At 43.5% G+C, this 16,043-nt stretch overlaps 1 protein-coding gene across 5 annotated transcripts in view; it reads left to right on the forward strand.

Moving 5' to 3' along the window:
• Nucleotides 1–16,043, forward strand: part of SRPK2 (SRSF protein kinase 2) — a 247,192-nt gene that overhangs the window by 216,090 nt on the left and 15,059 nt on the right. For all 5 annotated transcript variants that reach the window (XM_041773343.1, XM_041773344.1, XM_041773342.1 and 2 more), the window contains 6 exons: nt 3,459–3,624; nt 4,785–4,810; nt 6,295–6,541; nt 7,196–7,678; nt 14,803–14,903; nt 15,020–15,127. In XM_041773343.1, coding sequence (XP_041629277.1) covers nt 3,459–3,624; nt 4,785–4,810; nt 6,295–6,541; nt 7,196–7,678; nt 14,803–14,903; nt 15,020–15,127 — 1,131 coding nt within the window. The remainder of the gene's footprint in view (nt 1–3,458; nt 3,625–4,784; nt 4,811–6,294; nt 6,542–7,195; nt 7,679–14,802; nt 14,904–15,019; nt 15,128–16,043) is intronic.

Below are 16,043 nucleotides of genomic sequence, written 5' to 3' on the forward strand. Positions count from 1 at the left end.
AGGAAACACAGAAAATTAGTAGAGGCTCCTTTTAATTCTGTTTTTCAGATTTCGCAAGAGGAGATCTGTCCTTCAGCATGGAGCTTGATTCACTGCTTTTTCTTTTTTTTGTTCATCATCATAGTTATTTTACATAAATGATTATGTGATTGCCCATCATTACTGTTTATTCTGGATTCTCAGATGCTTTATTGCTTTAAAATTCACTGGCTGAGAACAGAAATGCTATTTTTCAAAATAACCATTTTTTTTTTGTCTACAGCTAAAGACTTTTTTAAAAATTGTAATTTAGAATTAAAAGAAATTATGGCATCAGAATTTCATTGGTGGGATGTACACAGAATTTATCGTGTATAGCCCACTCATTAGGTGGGAGGAATGAGACCCAGAGAAGTTTAATACATAGCACAGAGTTAGTCAATGTTAGTGCATATGTTCTGACTTAGATTAGTTCTCCCACTTACTTTGAGCTTCCTGTAAAGCTTGTTTTTTGTGGATATTCCATAGGTCATTTTTTTTTAATTAAAAAATTTTTTTTCATAGATCATTTATAATTCTTACCATATTTCTATTTAATAGGTATATTCCCCCCTTTTTTATATATTTGAAAATGGAAGCTCAGACAGTGTAAGTACTTTGCTCAGGGAATGAGCAGTCTGCGAGTGGTGTGAGTCCCCTGGCCATGTTTTAACACCACACTGTGCTGTGCCTCTCAACTATTTCCTTTCAGATTTGCATTATCTTAATTAACTTACTTGTCTCAGCAGTCAGTTCTTTTACTGTGTTCATTGTCAGACATCGTAAGCTGTGTTTCTTATGGAAAGGTAACCCTAGTTGAGTGCAATTGCAAATATTTTAAGTCTGGGACCTTAAATTCTTACTGAGAACACTTTGTTCGTCTCAAGTGCCTCCTTGTCATTGGGAACTCATGAACACATTTGGATACTGGATCACATTAACTCTTACTTGTTTGGGCCCCCACAAGTAAAATAACCTGACTACCACGAAAGAGCTAAGGTGGAAAGATAGGCATGACTTGGGCATGAAATGGTGGTGAAAAGATACTGACATTTTTACTTTGAGTTTATATTTGATATTTGAAATGCAGTTTCAGTTGGAAGAATTTTAAACTGTTTAAATTTTCTCAAAAATCTTGTTCCTTTGCCTCCATAGGTTAGACATCATTACTGTTCTTGTCCATTAACTTCTTGTACTTCTCAGAATTTCTGTTATTCAGGTATAAAAATTCTCCCCATATTATTGCAGTTTGAATAAAGAAAGATGCATGAATGTCAGTGAATAACATATAGCCCCACTGGATTGTGTTCCCATCAGGATTATAACCTAATTCTTTATGGAAATGTATAATGAATCTTACTTCAGGGTCCTTTGATGGTTTAAACATAATTTAATAGTTTTAATTGCAATATTATTGCAAACATTAAATATTAATTTTAAGTGAAAAAAACAAGTGGCTTTTTTTCCCCTCTTATTCTAGTTTTATCTGTTCCTCTGTTTTGGTGCTTCCTAGGAACTTGTCAGCAGTTCACTAAATTGCATTTGTTACGCCTGTGGTTCATCTTGGTTTCTTTTTGGCCAGTCCCTTTCCTTCCCTTGGCATAAGACAGTAAGTTCTCTGAGGACACTGGGGCCATGAGCCCTGGGAGACAGTGAGCTGTGTTTATTACTATATGTCAGACACCTGGAATTGGGTGCGTGACCTGTTAAGGAGTTTGACTGATGCTGGGTCAGTCGAAGTCATGTAAAAATGCTTCCTAGGGAAAGTTATTTCAGATGAATATAGGGATTTTCATCCTGTTTAAGGGGATGGGTCTTCCTTTTCTTATTTTCCTTGTGGAACCTCTCTGTCCCCTCATTTCCTAATGCTGTCATCTGTTACAGTTGTTTAGCCAGATACAAGAGACAGAAGTGTTGTGCTCTTGCTGAGAACTTTCTAGAGTGGGAAATACATATTATATATCCTACTGCTTGTCTTTTTCCCACTTCCTTGTCTGTTGTGGACAAGACCCCTAAATGATTTACAGTGTATGATGATATTTATTAAATGTTAATGTTTATTGAGCATATAGAATTTCTGATGTACAGGAACTTGGGAATATTTTAAAAACATATTTTTGTTCATGGGAAGAATTGAAAGAATTCCTCTCCAGTGGAAATAATTTCAGATATACTGTGGTCACTGCACTCTGTAAATTTTGTGGGTTTTGTTTTCATGGATATTTTGGTTCAGCAGTTTCTTTGAGTTAATGAGGTTTTGTGAGCTGGATTCCACAGCTGTTTTCTCCTCCTTTCCTGCAGTATTAAAAATGTATACACATCATTAGACCTCATGGAGACGCAGGTTACACTTCATACCCACTAGGGTGACTAAAAAAAGACAGAGAAGGGTGTAGGCCATGACAAGGAGGCTAGAACCCCCTTGCATTTGCTCCTGGGAATGTGACATGATGCAGCCACTGTATAAAACAAGAGTTACCATATGACCTAATAATTGTATTCCCAGGTATACACTCCAGAAAAGTAAAAACGTATGTCTACACAGAAAGTCCTGCATTAATGGTCATAGCAGCATTATTTGTAGGAACCATAAAGGGGAAACAATCCAAATATCCATCAGATGAAAGGCTAAACAAAATAGAGTATATCCAGTGGAACATTATTTGACAGTTAAAAGAACAGAAGTACATGCTACACTTGGGTGGACCTTTAAAACATCATGCCTGGGGATCCCTGGGTGGCGCAGTAGTTTAGCGCCTGCCTTTGGCCCAGGGCACGGTCCTGGAGACCCAGGATCGAATCCCACGTCAGGCTCCCGGTGCATGAAGCCTGCTTCTCCCTCTGCCTGTGTCTCTGCCTCTCTCTCTCTCTCTCTCTCTCTCTCTCTCTCTGTGCGACTATCATAAATAAAAAAAATAAAATAAAACATCATGCCTGTTCTAGGAGACTGTATGATTCCATTCATATAAAATATTCTGAACCAGCAAATGTGTGGAGACAGAAAGTAGATTAGCGGTTGCACAGGCTGGGGGAGCTGGAGGAGATGGAGAGTAACTCCCATTGGGTAGGTTTTGTCTTTTCTGGGTGATGAAAATGTCCTAATTTACATAGTGGTGATGGTGGATATCTAAAAACCATCGAATTGTACACCTAAAAGGATGAATTGTATGTAAATTACATCTCAATAAAGTTGTTATAAACATAAGTATGTGTATAGATGCATTTGCTTCCATGAACATAAAGAATCTCCAGAATGATGCACATTGGTTGTTTATGGGAAGATGCTGGGCTCCTGTGGGGGTGGGGGCAGGAGGGAGATTTTTACTAGAAATTTGTGTCAATTTTATTTTGTGCCTTGTGATTATGTTACTTATTTTTACAAATGTTGAACAGTGAAGGTATTAATAACTCCTTTCTTCTCTTGATTTTACTATGACCAGGTCCTCCAGGGGTTAGATTATCTACACAGTAAGTGCAAGATCATTCATACTGACATAAAGCCGGAGAACATCTTGATGTGTGTGGATGATGCATATGTGAGAAGGATGGCAGCCGAGGCCACCGAGTGGCAGAAAGCAGGTGCTCCTCCTCCTTCGGGGTCTGCAGGTGAGTTGCTAAGCCAGCTTTGTTTCAATTTGTTTGGGGGCGTTGAGAGCCAGCGGAGTTGCACACTGAAAGCAGTTGAGTCAAACAAATACTTGTTAGGAACTTTTGAAAGAGTCTGACAGCTAGAAATAATAAGACCTTTTTCTTAAAAAGGTCTTAAAAAGATGCCCCAATTAAATTATGCTTTAATATTTGAGTTACTTTGTCCTCCCTTAAACAATCATTTGAAATCCTACGAGCTGTTTCATCGCCTGCACACTTCTCTGTGAAGGTGTACATGGTAACAGCTTGCTTGTAGCTGACCTATAGTCATCAGTATTTTCTTCTGGTTTTAGGTTTGTTAGAATGCTTCCTTGTCTCCAGTTAGTCTACATCAATCTGAGTCTAACTGATGAATTTGGAATTAGTTACAAAAGACCCAAGGGTGAGAGAAGGCCAGATGCCTTGAGTACTGGCATATAGAGTTTTCTATCTGGTTTCCATGGAGTGTAACGGCTACAGTAACATGTTGACCACTTTCCTCATCTCTTCATGTTATCCACACCCTAGTGCATTGTCCGGCAAGTGTGCAGACTTAGGGTCTGAAGTCCTGCGACTGAGAGGGCTCTTGGGAGATGCGTACTACCTCCTAGTCTTGTTTTTTACCATTAGGGTGTTTTTTTAGATCATAGACCTACGGTCGATCAAGCTGGCAAAGACTGGTCATGTGACTTCTAGAGTATTTATTTCTGCTGTATAGACTTGCCAGAGTTTTCAAACATAGATGTACATCTCCTAATTTACATTCATCATTTTATTGTCTATAAAATAAATTTGGTTAGATGACTGTGATATTTGTGAACTCTTACCCATTTTCTTAAGATATCAGTCAATGCTTTGGGATTGACTCTCTTTGAAATGAATGGGTATTTAATTCTAGATAAATAAGGGAAGTGGCCCAATGAACAACTACTTCTGTGCCTTTGAAGAGCCAGTCATTTGTTTGAGATGGATAAACTTTCTTCAGATCTCTGTGATTAAGAAGCTCTGTAGTTTTAACAGTTTTGAAGTTGGATAGCCATTAAAAGGCAATGATTACCTTCATTTTACAATTGAGATTACCTAATAAAGATACAGATCTATTTTCCTCTAAACATTCATTTTGTTTCATTTTGTTTTAGTGAGTACGGCTCCACAACAAAAACCTGTAAGTATTTACACATACAATTATATTCACCTTCATGTCAAAAGCAACTGTTCCTTATTGAGCTTTTCAAGTTGTAACGTTAGTCTCTGCTTCTCTCTGTCACAGTTTTTCATTTAAGATTGTTTGGGCAAACAGATTTTATTTATGTATTTATTTTTGTTATGTTCTCAATTGTAGATGTTTAATCCATCTTGATGTAAAAGATGGGCATGTTGATAAATGTTATGTATCCTTGAATATATGAGGCTTACTGTTTTCATAAGTTGAAGGGATTTTTAGAGTTGGAATAGTTAGAGCTTTTCCAAGCTTGATCTTCATTTTCCCTGTTCACTTTCTAGGGTGCTGTTAGCTGACCCTGGTGAAATGTGACATGATCAAGATAGAGTTCGAAGTGTGATTTTTACAAAACACTTAACATTATTTCTGATTTGCCTCCAAGATACCCATTTTTCTGAAGCTTGTACTCTAATTTGTTTTCCAGCCACTAGTTAAATATGGAAGAGTATTGTCTGTTTTGTGGTCCAGTCATATGAAACAAGTTGCTTGGAATTAAAACTTACCCTGATGTCGCTAAACCTGTTTAGTTCCAGTAGAGGATAGAATGAATATATATATATATCTTGAGTTGATGAGTCACCTACAAGTTTTGAAAGAGCTTTATGAACCAGAAGCATTTGAAAGGAAATGTCGAGAAATTCAGAGTGCTGCCAGCAGCCCTCACTTTGGAATGAAAGTCCCAGTACAAGAGGGAGTTGTAATAATTATGCCACCTGGCTTACTGAGGAGCCGAATCATTGCCTACAGTCCTGCTGTGGTTTGAGCAGCTTGTTTTGATTATTGATTCTGTGGAAAGACTGTAGGCTGTCATTGCCAGCACTTTCCCAGTCACGTGGCCTTGATAGGAGGCTGACTGAAACTGTGGCTTTTTCTTTTTTTCCTTTACTTCATATGTTCATTGCTGACAGTTTCTGCAGTCCCGGCTGTTGACCCCAGCTCGTTGTGTGAGACCCAAACACCAGCATTACTGTTGACCAACCATGAAGGCAGTACACCTGTGCTGGCAGGCCTTTCTTTTATAGCAGGTAGTTGGGTAAGACATTAAGGAGAGGCGATACTGTTAGTTTGTAGATAGGCAGCAATAAAACTTGCAAGGGGTGCTTCTTGTTTAAAGGCCGGGGTATCTGAGCATTTTCCATTCTTAGAGTTGAAGTGGACTTCTTGAATTGGAGCTGTGTCCCTCTAAGGACAGGGACTGCTAGTCGCCCCCTACTTGATGTAAGGCAGCGCTGGTTTCTTTTTTTTTTTCTGGTTTTACTGTAACCCTAACCACAAGGTGGGTCTCCTGTCTGGGGACTTGGTCTTAATGAATAAGACCTGAGGAAACATGATTTGTTGGTATTTGCCATGTTGCTAGCACATGTACTCTTGTGGAGTGCTTTAAAAAGAAGCAGGCTGACCTGTGGTATTTTCTTCCCATGTTGTAGATAGGAAAAATATCTAAGAACAAAAAGAAAAAACTGAAAAAGAAGCAGAAAAGGCAGGCTGAGTTATTGGAAAAGCGCCTGCAGGAGATAGAAGAATTGGAGCGAGAAGCCGAAAGGAAAATAATAGAAGAAAACATCACATCAGCAGTACCTTCCAATGAACAAGACGATGAATACCGCCCAGAGGGCAAACTGAAAGCTGCCGGCTTAGAGGATGCGGCTGAGAGCGAGCCTGTGAATGACAACGGTCAGTCTGCACGGGGTCCTGGAGCTTCCTGAGTGGGCACCTGCTGGGTCACCACATAGGCTGTGGTTGGGGAATATGGGAAACCGTCTGCCACTTCATTTGTAAAACGAATGCCAGAAATATGTTAGTATTTTAAAACAGTTTTTTAAAAAATGGAAAATGTCTAACACCATGTCTCGATCATACTAATGATTATTCTTTATTTTCTAATTAACCTTTAACTTAATAGTAGTGTATTCACAGACATTTTCTGAAGATTGTAGAAGAGAGGGTAGAAGTAGAAAGGCAACTCTATAAAGAGTCATTTTTCTCCAAATCTAACTTTTTCTAATAAGTTAGCCAATTATTTACTGAATGAAAAAATGAGATCTAGAAAACCTATGATCTTACCCTGAGAACCAAGAGGTGCTTTGCTTTGTAGTACATAAATCAAGCATATTCGGGGGTGCCCAGCTGGCTCGGTCAGTGGAGCATGTGACTCTCTTGGGGTTGTGAGGTTGAACCCCACATTGGGGGTTGAGCTTATTTGAGGGAAAAAAATAACCCTAAATTAAGTCCACTCAAAATTGTCCCTTGTTGGAGGAAATATGTACCTAGTGCCACTGTGTTAAGGAGAGTAACACATTCTGATTCTTAACCCATCAACTTTTTAAGGCGAGGCTGAGGACCAGGAAGAGAAAGAAGACACCGAGAAAGAAAACACTGAGAAGGATGAAGATGATGTTGAACAGGAATTGACCAACGCAGACCCTGCCTGGATAGAATCACCCAAAACCAATGGCCATATTGAGAATGGCCCGTTCTTACTGGAACAGCAGCTGGATGATGAAGACGATGAAGAAGAAGATTGTCCAAATCCTGAGGAATATAACCTCGATGAGCCAAATGCAGAAAGTGATTACACATATAGCAGCTCCTATGAACAATTCAATGGTGAATTGCCAAATGGACGGCATAAAATTCCTGAGTCACAGTTTCCAGAGTTTTCCACATCATTGTTCTCTGGGCCCTTAGAACCTGTGGCTTGTGGCTCTGCACTTTCCGAGGGATCCCCACTTACCGAGCCTGAGGAAAGCAGTCCATCCCATGACAGAAGCCGTACGGTTTCAGCCTCCAGCACTGGAGATTTGCCAAAAAGTAAGTGTCCCTCCCCGGCAGGTGTCTGCTTTCCGTGGTCCAAGTATCATAACCTTGACAAATGCTGTGAAGGGAATTGGCCTGGAGGTGGCCAAGTCATTCGTGTATGTATGCATTAACCATTTTCGCTGTATTACTTTTGTAATTCTGAATAAGTAATGTAATTTAAAATGTTTTCTGTACCACTTAGGCTTTCTCTTGCGTTCTGAATATCAGATCCCATTTCTGAGCTTTTCTTATTCCTTCTATAGTTAGTGACATCTGCAATTGCAAAAACCTTCCAGGTCCAGCAGCTTACATGTACGATAGCTTTTATAGAATATGTAGTTTATAATTTGTACTTCCATCTGATAGTGTTATATTTAATTTTTGGTTTTTGTTTTGTTTGTATTCAGGGAAATATACCGGCTCTTTGTATTGAGGAAGAAGTCTCATTTTATTTTGATGGTTGTTCCTGATTGTAAAACTCTGCAACTGAAACGTTAAAGCTATTTTAAAGGAAGTGGCATGTGTTTTTAATGTGATTATGACTTTTGTCAAACCCTTGAGAGTGAATGCCACATGACCTGTCCCTACCTGTGTCATGCAAAGGGGCTCCAGTAAGCAATCGCAGATGGTTTCCATTCTAGCCCGCAGAGGAATAGCTCGGAAACCTCCTCTGCTCCCTCTGCTGACAAGAGTGTTTAACACATGATGAGTCAGTTGACCCAGCCCTGCAGATAGCACAGGGAATCCTGCAGCCCCTGGAGTCCAGCAGGGGAGACCTGCAGAGCTGTCTTTGTTACTTAGTGGCTCTAGCTAATTAATTATTCTAAGGATGTGGGTTGGTTTGTTTGTTGTTTTGGGGGTTTTGTGTGTGTGTGTGTGTTTTTGTTTTTACTTGAGTAGACATATCCTATCCTGTTCCTTTTTACTTTAACCAAGGATCTTTGAAGGTGCTTATAAAATGTTTTCACATGGAAGGTAGATTTACCTAGGGAAAGACTCACCTCTGTGTGTCTCCTTCACTCTCACACACTACTTCTGACACCTTTGGTCATCAAATGTGTGTGTAGGGGGTTTTCCATACACCAGAAGCTTTTCCAACACCAGCTGGGTGTCCTAAAATTTTTTTTTTAATTTATTTTCTTTTTTTCGTTTTTTTTTTTTTTTTTTTTAAGATTTTATTATTTATTCATGACAGACAAAGAAAGAGAGGCAGAGAGACAAGCAGAAGGAGAAGCAGGCTGCATGCAGGGAGCCCTGACATGGGACTCGATCCTGGGTCTCCAGGATCACACCCCGGGTTGCAGGCAGTGCTAAATTGCTGGGCCATCGGGGCTGCCCGGGTGTCCTACAATTTAATGTGATTTTGACACTGTCTGGAGACAGCATCAGATTCCACAGATTAAAGGCTCAGTTCCCACAAGACATCATCATACACCAGTGGCAAGTCCATGTTGGCACCGGTGCTTCTGACCTATCAGCTGTGAATCAGAGGTTCCCATGAAACCCTGTTCAGGTTCAGTTAATTTGTTATAGCAGCTCACAGAATCAGGAAAAGAGTTCACTTGCTAGGTCACTAGTGTATTATGAAAGGATATAACTCAGAAGCAGGAGCAGCCAGATGGAGGAGATGCAGAAGGTGAGGCTTTCGTGCTCTTTCCAGGCCTGCCGCCTGCCCTGCAGTCTCTCACACATCCCTTCATATCATGCACACATGGATTCTTTGTTCTTCTAATTAACACCTTGGATTATGTCTTATAATCATTTACAGCTTCTTGTTTCCTGATGCCAGAATTGTCCCAAATTTGGTCCACGTGAGCCTTTTCCAGTTGTCTCTTTTGTCCTGTTGACATAACCCCATTTTTCTTTGTGTCCTTCCTCGCTTTCTAGAACCACATCCTCAATTCACAGTTTCTCTGCCCCAGGCTGGAGTCACTGTTTCTCCAAGCCATTTTTGAGATTTTTTTTAACCTTTTATAGTGTTCATAATTATAGGAACAGGAGCATGTTAAATTTACAAATATGCAAACATTTTTTATCGATGGAGCAAACAGTGAAAAGTTCTGCAATCATGACTATGGCATAGCTTCTCCTCAGTTTATTTTCAAGCTCTAATAAAGACTGTGCAAATGCACTTCTGTGCCTTTCTGATGTCTTTCCTCCTGCTTGGAATGTTTTCTCCTCCGTATATCCATTGTCCTCTCAGCAAACTTATTCTTGTGCTGACCACCACTCAAACACAAGCCCTACGTGGGTTCCCCAGCAGGTCTGTTCCCTCTCCCCTCTTTATCTACTGCTCATGCTTTTCTTAACTGAATGGTCATTATTTCCACTATCTTTTTCTGCAGTGGGATGTAAAATCTCTGAGAGCACTGTGCGTTTTTATCTTTGTATCTTCAGCATCTAACTCAGTACTGTGATAAACCTTTATTGAATAATAAACAAACAAATCAGTGATATCTGATTATATTCTTCTCTTTGTCCCGCCTTTCCCCTTTCACCATCAGAATTTTATTCTGTCTAGCACACGCTCCATCCCCAGCACCCGCTCCATCCCTAGCACCCTTTCTGGTGCACGAATGTCACATCAAGGAGAAATAGGGGGTCTGTTTTTCACGTTGATCCAAATCTCCTCCTGAGCAGATCTTTCCAATATTGTTAAATTCTAGGTACACACCGGGGACAGGATCGCCCTATCTAACCACTTGTCTGAGGCGCTCCGTTTTGTTTCCTGCCCCAGAGGTGGGTGGTTGGCCACTGACTACTGCGTGGACACCAGACAAGAGAAACAGGCTGTGTTCAGAGTTGCTGGAGATCCTTGTGTTACAGCAGAGTACACACACATTAGGGAGTAGCTGAAGGCCAGACGGAGAGGATGGAGGGAAGAACTTCGGTGCAGGTGGAAGGATGTAGACTTTTCCCTGGAGTGACTGGGTAGCCGCTGAAGACTGAGAAGAGGAGGCAGGATTCCTTTTGGATTATTGGTTGCTGGAGTCACAGCATGCATCTTGGCCTGTCCCATCTGGTCCTGCTGGCTTTCCCTGCCAAGTAGTCCTCCTCACCCGACAGGGTACCAGGTGGCTGCCAGTTGTGGCTCCTCACTGCCTGGCCTGTCCTCTGTAGGGCTGTCCAGAGAGAGCTTTCCAACGCACATCCTGTCATCTTCCCTACCTCTCCCTCCCAAGGGATGGACCTCCAGCCTGTTTCCACTCACAATAACACCCCGAGGCCTCACTCTATAAAGTTTATGAGCTCTCTTCAGAGCTCTCTGTGGCCCATTCGCTGGCAGCTTGCTCTCTGGCACAGCCCATCCCTCACCCCTGCTCACTTTGCCCCTTCTGCAGTGGCTTCTTCCTGAAGTTTCCCTAAAGTACTAACTTGTTTCTGCCTCTTTGTATTTGCTGTGCCTTCTGCCAAGAGCCTCTTGCCGTCCATGCCTGCCTTTGTTTAGGTGCCTTCTCACACGTCACCCTCTCTGGAAACACTTCCCCTGCCCACCCTCCTCCTTGTTCATCTCCTTCCTTTGTTTTTCTTCTTTCTTTTCTGACATGGCGTGTGACTCAGTCATTTTTATTTACTTTACTGCCCACACTCCTACTGATGGGTGAGTTTCCTAATTTGGGGTGTGGGTGGGGGAGCCTTACACGTCTGGCTTGTGTTGTTCCCAGTGCCAAGATCGCACATAGAAAGGACTCAATAAGTACTTGGTGAATGAATGGGCCAGGCTCAGGCATTACATCTCCCGGTGCTGCTCCTTCACGGGCCTGGCACTTGAACCTCTGCATGTAGAGAAAGTACTCGTGCCTTTATCGTAAGGGTGTTTTAAAGTACATAAAGAGTACGTGTGAGCCCAGCACGGTGCCTTGCAGATAAGCGATGACGGCTGTCTTGTCACTGGAGGCACCACCACTGCCACCTTACTATTTTCTAAGATTGCCTCACATGGAATGAAGTGTCACTTGGATGCCAGGTCATTGGAGGTAATTTACAGGCTCCAGTCCTTTCTGAAGTGGCCTCTTCCCACCTTTCTCTTCCCACTTTTCATTCCTCCTTGGTAGAGGCAGAGAACAAGGAAGGGCTGCGGGAGGTCACCACATTGCTTAGAGAAGGTGATCCAGTTTCAGGACAATGCAAAGTTGGTATGAGTGCACAGCAAGCACGCTTGCCCCTGTGTGTGTGTGTTTGTTTGTTTGTTTATTTTCTAAAGATTTTATTTATTTATTCATGAGAGACACACACAGAGAGAGAGGCAGAGACATAGGCAGAGGGAGAAGCAGGCTCCATGCAGGGAGCCCAACATGGGACTCCATCCGGGGACTCCAGGATCACGCTCTGGGCAGAAGGCAGGCACTAAGCCGCTGAGCCACCCAGGGATCCCTGTCCCTGTGTTTATTTTTTTATTATTTTCTGTCTCTGTGTTTATTTTTTATTTTTTATTTTAAATTTTATTTATTTATTCATGAAAGACAGAGAGAGGCAGAGACACAGGCAGAGGGAGAAGCAGGCTCCATGCAGGGAGCCCCATGTGGGACTTGATCCAGGGTCTCCAGGATCAGGCCCTGGGCCAAAGGCAGGCGCCAAACCACTGAGCCACCCAGGGATCCCCTGTCCCTGTGTTTAAATGGGCTTTTCCGAGGGTTGCCGTCAGGTACCCTAACCCAGGTAATTATCACACTGAGCAAAGGAAGTCAGAAATACAAGTAGGTACTCCTTTAAAAGCCTCTTTTGTGTTCTTAAACAGTTAAAAGTTCTGAAATGAATCCCCTGTTACTTGGAATGCATTGTGAGCAGGGTCACTGTTTACAGACCTGAAACAGGAGGATAACAGCCTGTCACTAAAGAGGCTTTGTCTCGTAATCATAAGTGAGGGGTGTTAAATGCAGAGAACCTGGATTGAACCTGTGTGATGGTGGGTCTCTTCAAGTGCATTTCCTCTAACCTAGTTGAATTCTGCAGCTTCTGGGAAGTGTATTTAAAGCACCTGGGAACCGGTGGCGGACACACCCCTTCTTCCACAGGCCTGCCCTCAGGCGCCAGCTTACTCTGAGTCAGAACTAGAGCTTCACCCTCCTTCCTTAGACCTTTGATCTGAATTTGGCTTCCCCTCTTCTCTGCAGAGAGCCGGTGGGCCTTTGGTTCTGGCCGGTGGAAGCTCAGCCTGCGGTGGGGGTAGGATGGGGACTACTTGGCTCTCCATTGGTGTTGGTTGGTTGGTTTGGGTGGGGGTGGCATGACCCCTTCCTCTTCTTTCTTGAACACTGAGCCTCACAGAATTTAGGTCATTTGCCAGAGTCTTAAGAGTCGTTGGTGTTAAAACTCAGATTTGAATCCAGTTCTGCAAACTTCAAATTCCACTTTCTTGCATGCTGAGTCTCCTTGATTGAGAGACCCTCGGGGCTCCTCTGGCCATTTCTAGTGCTGCCCTCTATCCACTGGGTTAGCGTTCATACAGTTCTGGAGCTCTGTTCTCTGCCTATCCCCTAGTCACTCTACGTTTTGCTTCCTCGTGTGGGTCTGTGCTGCCTGCCTTCCCGTCATTCCCGAGTTCCTGTGTGTGTTCTGCTGGCTCAGACTGCCTTTGGTGAAGTCCACAGTGGACCAGCATCTTTATAAAGAGGAAAGTGGTCGTAGGGCAGATGGCAAAAAGGGAACACATGAACCTGGCCCGCCCATGTTGATCCACAAGCTGCAGGAGGGGGCTTGAGGGTTAAGATGTTGGCCAGACTTCTCTGGCCCCTTTTGGGGAGCTCTGTGGGTGTCCCAGCTCCTGGGTGCCTTGCTTACTTGCTGCCCTGCTAACAGGTGAGCACAGGCTGGCCTTGCTGCTTGTGTGGGGATGCCAGGGACTCAGAGCCCCCTTGAGTGGCTCCACGGTGTGGGTATACCCAGAAGGCGGTTTGGTTGGCTTCAGCAGTGCCCAGTTTGGGGCGAACAGAGGGTATTTAATGTTCTGTGTTGAGTGGACTTTTCTGTTTAGTCTGTAAATACCATTTAAGAATTACTTCTGCAATGATAAGAGCCTTGGTTACATCTCATCCCTCCCAAAAGTCCAAGCTTTTGGTCAGTGTGAGGGTTGATGAAGACGCTTACTTACTTCAGGATTTTCTTTTTTTTTTTTTTTTTTTTAAATTTTTATTTATTTATGATAGTCACAGAGAGAGAGAGAGAGAGGCAGAGACACAGGCAGAGGGAGAAGCAGGCTCCATGCACCGGGAGCCCGACGTGGGATTCGATCCCGGGTCTCCAGGATCGCGCCCTGGGCCAAAGGCAGGCGCCAAACCGCTGCGCCACCCAGGGATCCCATTACTTCAGGATTTTCTGTCTGGGATCCTCCAAGTTATTTTCCTTTGTCATTTGTCCCCTGGTTAACTGTGCTTGATATGGGCAGGGTCTGGACTTAATCTGAGAAGCTTTTCGGGCCCCAAGAGCTCAGGGAAGCTTAACCCTGTGTTGGCTGATGAGCTCCTCTCAGAGTCCCTCTGGGGTTAAGAGTGGTCTGAGTATTTGAGGTCTGAGAGGAACATCGAGATTTGCCCTGTTGGCTGCCTCAGGAGACCTGTGTTCTGGAGCATTCCTTGTTCAAAGCTAAACCCAAATTGATTAGTTCTGGCCTTTAACCTGTATGTATTAATCAGTCATCAGCTGCCCTTTGAGATCTCTGTGCTCAGCCCAAGCAGGAGAGGTAGGTGACGCAGTTACCAGGTGAATTGAGCATCACTTACAAAGGGATTGGCCACCCAGGAACGTGTTCTCTCTACCTTCGTGTTTCACGTAGTAATGCACCAGTGAGCTAGATGTGGTTCATTGTGGGCTCTGAGGCAGTGAGGAGTGGCTAGAAAGATGCCAAGGGGAGGAGAGTAGGGTTGACCTAGGGGTGAAGGAATCAGGGATATAAGGAGAAAGAACAAGGCCAGGTCAGGGAGGTGTCTGGGCAGCCCAGTTTGTTCTCTCCTGAAACATCTTCTAGGGATGGAGACCAAGAATTTAAAATTCTGTTGAGTGCAACGTACAGGGTTCCAGGCCTAAGTGATCATCCCATCACTTTCCTAGAAAAGGAGACTGTGCCCGGCAAACATTGTGTGCACACATGCAAACCACTTATCCCAGGCACTAACTGTCCTGCTGTTTGCTCATGCCAGCAAAAACCCGGGCGGCCGACTTGTTGGTGAATCCCCTGGATCCACGGAATGCAGATAAAATTAGAGTTAAAATTGCCGACCTGGGAAATGCTTGTTGGGTGGTAAGTAGAGTCTTCTTTCTAAAACATTTTGATCATGATCACGTATTAGAAGACACTTTGTTTTTTCTTTTTAATGTCTGTTTCCCTCCATAGTAATACAGTCTGTTCCCTTCCAGCATAAACACTTCACAGAAGACATCCAGACACGTCAGTATAGATCCATAGAGGTTTTAATAGGAGCAGGTTACAGTACACCTGCTGACATTTGGAGTACCGCGTGTATGGTAAGAACGGCCTTGGCCATTTTCTTCTCTTGTCTCACCCCCTTAATGCTCACGATGCGCCGTCCCACTGGTGCATGTGGTCTGAGTTTTCCTGACCGTGAAGTCTGTCCTCTGTGGGATGGGTGAGGGCAAGGCTGCTGTCTTGAGCGTGTTGTGAATTGGAAGGACCCTCAGGCATGTCCTGGGGTTCGGCTTGGTCTCATTTCATCGGTGTCTCCTCAAGGCCCTCTTCAGCCACCGCCCCGAGCGTCACACCTTCTGCTCTGATGACAAAGATCACTCCAAGTAATTCCTCCTGGTTTCTGAAGCTTGCAGGTCATACGCAGGTTTACCCTCTGCTCATGCTGAGGGGGATGATGAAGCAGTGGTGTCTCCGGAGGGTTGTCTGAGGTAACCCTTCTTGGTGACCTTTGACAGACCTTATCTCCTTAAGGAGATGGAGTTCCCTAAGTGCCATCTCTCCTCCTATCTCTCCTCCTATAAAATCTAGGGAATATTCTGGCTTATTGCTGTCGGGCTGTCCTCTGACTTCCAGGACCCAGCAGCTGCGTGTGTTCCCTTTGATTGAGTCTGTTTGCTTGGAAAACAGGAAGGTGTTTCTCATCAGGGCCTCGGGGCGCCTCTTCTTTCACCCACGTGTCCTCTTCCCTTTGGCTGCATCACAAGTTTGTTTCTAAACCTTGCCCCAAGTCCTCACCAGGGCATCTTCTTCTCACTGCTGACCTGTGAATTGATGAGCATGAATAGCCTCTCGTCTCTACGCCAATTTCAGTTTCTCTTTCTTGGTCCTGTTCCCTAGCCGGGGCGCGTGTGCACACTGTGTGTGTGTGTGTGTGTGTGTGTGTGTGTGTGTGTGTGTTTGGGGTGCAGTTTCATGTTTTTCTTTCTTAATTCCACCCCTCCCAAATTCTCTGTT

This window comes from Vulpes lagopus, chromosome 11 (assembly GCF_018345385.1).
Source record: "Vulpes lagopus strain Blue_001 chromosome 11, ASM1834538v1, whole genome shotgun sequence".
Lineage (NCBI taxonomy): Eukaryota > Metazoa > Chordata > Mammalia > Carnivora > Canidae > Vulpes > Vulpes lagopus.